The sequence below is a fragment of the Apium graveolens genome, chromosome 3 (assembly GCF_009905375.1).
Source record: "Apium graveolens cultivar Ventura chromosome 3, ASM990537v1, whole genome shotgun sequence".
NCBI classification, from domain to species: Eukaryota; Viridiplantae; Streptophyta; class Magnoliopsida; order Apiales; family Apiaceae; genus Apium; species Apium graveolens.
Window position 1 is genome coordinate 169,953,966 of NC_133649.1, and position 6,023 is coordinate 169,959,988.

General features: G+C 31.7%; 1 protein-coding gene across 2 annotated transcripts; it reads right to left on the bottom strand.

Annotated features, from left to right (window-relative positions):
• Positions 1–1,771: 1,771 nt before the first annotated feature.
• Positions 1,772–4,367, bottom strand: LOC141710920 (UPF0496 protein At1g20180-like). 2 transcript variants are annotated; one of them, XM_074513410.1, is made up of 3 exons: positions 4,240–4,367; positions 3,917–4,129; positions 1,772–3,031 (listed from the first exon to the last, which is right to left on the bottom strand). In XM_074513410.1, exons 2-3 carry the CDS (start codon positions 3,969–3,971, stop codon positions 1,983–1,985), a joined length of 1,104 nt encoding a protein of 367 aa, XP_074369511.1. In that variant the 5' UTR covers positions 3,972–4,129; positions 4,240–4,367; the 3' UTR covers positions 1,772–1,982. The 2 variants fall into 2 exon arrangements, with proteins under 2 accessions (XP_074369511.1, XP_074369510.1); XM_074513409.1 differs by lacking the exon at positions 4,240–4,367 and having other exon boundaries at positions 3,917–4,225.
• Positions 4,368–6,023: the final 1,656 nt, after the last annotated feature.

The following is a 6,023-nucleotide window of genomic DNA, read 5'->3' on the forward strand; positions in this document are numbered from 1 at the left end:
TCTCGTTGTCGGGAGTTGTACTTTTACTAGATTTTTCTAATCCTGACATACAAGATGAATTTGAAATTTTTTAATATATTTTTCATATGACTAAAATTGATATATCTTAACATCCGTACGATTGGATCGTTGAAAAAATCATTTTAAAAAGATATCTACTAAATCTAGAACGAGTCTCGTTGGGGGGATCTGGACTTTTCCTAGTATTTTCTAATCCTGACATGCAAGATGAATTTGAATTTTTTAAAATTTTTGTCATTTGACTAAAATTGATATATCTTAACATACGTACGGTTGGATCGTCAAAAAAAATCATTAAAAAAATTTATCTAGTAAATTGGGAACGAGTCTCGTTGTTTGGAGTTGTACTTTTACTAGATTTTTCTAATCCTAACATGCAAGATGAATTTGAATTTTTTTTTATAATTTTTTCTTATTACTAAAACTGATATGCTTTAACATCCATACAGTTGGATCATTGAAAAATCATTTTTAAAATTTATCTAGTAAATCGGAAACGAATCTCGTTGTTGGGAGTTGTACTTTTAATAGAATTTTCTAATCCTTACATGCAAGATGAATTTGAATTTTTTTTATAATTCTTTCATATGACTAAAATTGATATATCTTAACATATGTACGGTTGGATTGTCGAAAAAATAGTTTTAAAAGTTTATCTAGTAAATCTGGAACGAGTCTCATTGTTTGGAGTTGTACTCTTACTAGATTTTTCTAATCCTGACATGCAATATGAATTTGATTTTTTTTATAATTTTCATTTAACTAAATTGATATATCTTAACATCCGTACGGTTGGATCGTCAAAAAAATCATTTAAAAAATTCATCTAGTAAATCGGGAATGAGTCCCGTTGTCGGGGGTTGTACTTTTACCAGATTTTTCTAATCCTGACATGCAAGATGAATTTGAATTTTTTTTATATATTTTTTTCTTATGACTAAAATTGATATACTTTAACATTCGTACGGTTGGATCGTCGAAAAAATAGTTTATAAAAATTATTTGATTAAACAGTAACGAATATCTTGTTTTAGGTAATAGTACTTTTTACAACGGTTTCTTCAATTGAAATTCTAATCGATAAATTTCACACAACTGTTTTTATGCCGTTGTTTGATGCTTTATAAGACAACTCTTTTAAACCTTGAACCATTGTCTCAATACTTAACAACAATGGTTTTATGAATGAAATCGTTGTTGTAGTTTGATAAACACAACGGGTAACTAGGACCCTTACCAAAGCTTCTAGAAGGTTCTAGAACGAGGAATATAGACAATGGTTTGTATTATAAAAATTGTTGTAGGATATCAACTAAGACAATACTTTTTTGAACAAAAAACTGTTGTTAGAATATTAGCTAATTTTCAATCTGACGGCGGATATCTGATGTGATTTCAATCAAGGGCCCTCATTTCGCCACCTCAGCAATCCAGGTGAATGTTTTACCACCTATCACGTGATGCCACCTCATCAGTTGCTCCCATTGATATTCTAATCGAACAATTTCACACAACTGTTTTATGTCGTTGTTTGATGTTTTATAAGACAACACTTTTGTGTAACAGTTGTTTGTATTACACAACGTAACGTATAAAACCGTTGTCTAAAGTCACTATAATATACCATAGTAACAACGGTTTTTTAGCGTTGTCTTAATGATTTAAAACAAGTGTGCGCTTTAAGAACTGTTGTTCGACTCACTAAGAGGATACAGTACATACAATAGTTTGAAAAAAGATGGATAAATGTTGTCAGTTCTTAGTTCACACAACTGTTTTTTTTTTTGCAAAATCAAAACACCATTGTATGTTTTTTTTAGGACAACGGTTTTTTTAACGGTTGTGTATCGACCGTTGTATGAAGCTGTTTTTCTTGTTGTGTATATATATAAGCTAACATTTACAAAACGAAAAAATATTCTACACATCCAAAGATCACTACTTGATCAGCTTAGTACTGGTTAGTTCAAAGCCAAGATGCATGTTCCAAGTTCCTTAATCACCAAAGCTCTGGCCCTATTGATCGTCACAAGACACAAGTAAACATGCTCTTCAAGCTCCTCAACTTGTTGCTTAAACCCTACATCATTCTTCTTGAGCTCTTTCACTGCCTGCATAGCAAATGTATGTTCCCTTCTATCTAAAAAGAACTGAATCATTGTTTTGTTATGTTCAATCTCGTCATGAAGCCTAGCCACAAGTCGGCTCATCGTATCAAAGTCCCTATTTAAAATATACGTGCCCTTAGCAGCCACATCAAGCTGCTCACCAACTTTGCTTAGAACTCCACTTCTCAAAAACCTGAAATTCATTATCTTCTTCTTTAATGGTTTTAACGGTAAGCTAAATATAGCTGGTCCCATGAGTAACGCGGTAAGCGTATGAGCAGCTAGTACCATAGCTGCAACTGCTACAACTCCACAAGCTGCAGTTACACAAACCCCGGAAGCCTTGTTGAAGCATTTTATAAGTTTAATTTTTCTTGCCACTTTTTTCCTCTTCAATTTAAGGTTTTGCAAAAACGAAGAGTACTTGTCATGAATGGCCTTGAAGTCCTGTTTTCTAAGATTTGAGAAGGGGTTATTGAAGATAATAAACGAACCTAACTCGGATATAATTTTGGAAAGTTTTTCAGGAGAAGAATGCTCATCAACCGAGTCAAGTATCTGTTGAATGAACATGTAATTGCCTTGGATCTGGTTGATGCTTCTGAGAAGATGTGTACATATTTTTGAAGCCTCGGCACTAATATCGAAGTAGTTGAGAATTAAGTCCTTGAGGTCAGATTTTATAGAAAGGGTTGCAGAATCAAGAACCGTCGAGATTGTATCCTGGGCTGGTTCAAGTAGAATGTCACTGAATTTATGATAACAAAAAGATGCAGATTCTTGTTGTTTCACAAGTAATTGAGCTTTGTCGAAGAAATCAGCATATGATTTTGTTCTGATTGCACGGCGATACTCTTCGTTTACATTAAGACCTTGTTTAACATCTTTCTTCTCCTTGGCATCTGAAAATATACGCAAGCTATATTTTAGCATATATATAAATTAATCTAACAGGTCTAGTAAACAATTAGAAGAGAAATATTTACTATGATAAGAGTAACCATCACAAAAATCACGTAGCTAGGTAAGAGAAGGAGGGTCCGAACCAAGCATGGTTTGTTAATCATACGTACGGAACAATACAAATTTAATTCATTTTTTGTCTTTGGTAGGTTGTAGATAAAAACAGATGATTGCGTGCAACAGTTATATGATAAAAATGGAAAAGTTTACCTAGTTAACACACACGAAACTAATTGATGCTGTTACGGAATAGACAAAATCACATGTTGTATAATGATAAAAATACATAGATTATTTTATCATGCATATATAGTACTGAATTTTTTTTAAAAGAAACGCAATAATATCTGGAGTATATATAATGATCGTTTTAGTTAACTTTGTACCTCACAATCTAATGTTTATCTTTATTGCAAAAGAATGTAATCAATCTTATTTTTTAAGCAAATAGAAGATTATACAAATTACTATATCGAACATGATCCAAGTCATATTTAAATGTCTCTATGTATACCGAAGATTCAGATTTTTCAAGGAAGAAAATATTAAATGATAACGATTTCAACAAAGGATGTGCCGTGAGCATGATCTTTCTTCCTTAAATCTAGATCATTAGATTTCTAACACACAATATTTCTTCCTTCAACCTAAATTTCTCTAAGTAGCTTAATACTAATTAATGAGTTGAGGCAAAATACAATAGCGAACTTGCATGTATTATATGAATTCCAACATGTTTAAACAAAACTATAATTTCAAGACTACTTGATAATTGATATATAGTCTTGTGATGTGCAAGTTATTAAGAAAGAAAAAAGAAATACCTTTGTTGATGATCTTTGAAGTAGTTCTGAATCTTGCCCACATCTTTAGCTCCATCTGCAACCTAGCTATATAGCTGATGAATTAGAGAAGTAGAATAAGCTGGGTAGATATGTAGGAAAGCTGGATCAGTTGTTGTTGATGAGGACTGGCATGTAGCTCTCGTGATGGAATAAAATCACAACAAAGATTCGTAATTAATGATGGATATGTAGCTGTACATTAACAGAATATATACCCTTAATTAGTGAAAATAAGATAAATGACCTTAAATAGAAAGAAAGATGCACACAGAAATGATTATATATATACACACAAGGAGAACCTCAACAATAACATAGGTTGTCAGTTGGAATAATACAAGGATGTTTTAAAGCCACAAAAAAAAGTATAAACTTGTGCTTCACGCTATCTGTTCGAAGTAGAGGATAGAGATTGGTTAGTAACTTGTCCAATATGTTTGCAAGGTTCAAGCCTATTTATCTGAATTGGTTAAGACTTAAGAGAAGACACCCTCTTTCTCTCTTAACTTGTAATCCGGTAGCCCACCTTATATTTGCCTGCCCTTTTGGTATTGTTGTCGTCCCAAAGTTATTTATACTTTCTGTATGACTTTGTTTAAGGTTACACTTTTTCTACCGTTTGCATCAAATTTTACACCATTAGATATTGGTGTTTTTTAATAAACTCGTGGCCAGATTAATAACCATATGCTTTAGCTAGATTACTTCATATATGTGCCAATTTATTTCGAGTGTTCATTTCCCCTCTAGGTTGTTCATTTTCCCCCATGTATTATATATATTAGTTTCCTGGTATGTTTTTCTTGTAAATAAGATTTTTGCATGTGTGATGTTTCTAATTAAAATAAATTCGACGCTTGTTAATCATCTGTTATATTTAAAGAGGGGATTACGGGATGACAATATTACCCGACCGTTTTGATCGGTTTATATTTATCTAAATTCGAATTTTTTGGATTTGGATCTTATTTTTAGACCCGAAAAGTTTTGGATCTGCATTTTGATCTTAGGTATACCGAACCGATACCCGACCCAAAACGCGAAATCCGTTTCAAACCCGATCCGAACCCGAATCCCGAAAAAAATCCGATAGCATATTCTTATCTTACACAGTTTATAATAATAATACATGGTTTATATATATCAAATATTCAAATCTAATATTTATAACCGGGACATTGGATAATTATCGATAATTAAATTTTTTATATGTGACGTTAATACTGAATTATCAATATATGTAGAGTACTTTTTTTTAGTTAAATAAACGCACCGAGTAAGTCCAACTTTTAGCCTACATTTAGAAAATTAACCTATTGACCACTATACCAACCCTTTATTGATAATATATAAAGTACTATTTTTGTATACTTAACATTCAAAAAAACATATTTGTATAATAATATAAATTAATTTATTTCTAATTAATTAATTTTAAAATATCCAAATTAAACTTGAAACCGACCCCGAAACCCGAAAAATTCAGATAAATTGAATTTGGTTTTTTGTTTTTAATATCCGGATCCGAAATAGATCTGAACCAAAATATAACAGATCGAATTTGGATCTTTCAAAACCGGATTTGATCTGACCCGTTACCATCGCTAACTACAAGTGTCAATTACCTAGACGGAAATTCAGGTTAATTAAGAAGTTTACTAGAAATTTTTTGTAAAATTTAAAAATTCCCGCTTTGTTTATTGTATTCAGTGTTACAGATTTCGGAAATCGGAACTATTCGGTTGAGCTACCAATTTACGATTTATCGGATGATTTTTAAAAAATCGGATGAATAATCGGCCATTTATCGGGAATCGGTCAAATCGGACAAATATTTTTGACCGATTTTTGAGCGATTTATCGGCGATTTTTGAAAAATCAGCCGATTTTTATAACAGAGATTGTATTCAACCATTTTTTGTAATTTATATGTATTACTGTCGGCGGTCGCTGCTGATAGAGCTATTTTTTGCAGTGTGAGTTGACAGAAATAACATAAATCGTAAAAATGTTTGAGATACAAATACACAGAGTCATAGTTTTTAATCTATATCTTAACTCTTAAGTATTTCAACACGTATTACTC

What these genes read in the sequence shown, in the direction of transcription:
- LOC141710920 (XM_074513410.1), bottom strand. Translation starts at nt 3,971, where the DNA reads ATGGAGCTAAAGATGTGGGCAAGATTCAGAACTACTTCAAAGATCATC. An exon ending in TTCAAAGATCATCAACAAAG is followed by an intron (nt 3,032 to 3,916) that starts GTATTTCTTTTT and finishes GTATATTTTCAG; the next exon opens with ATGCCAAGGAGAAGAAAGAT.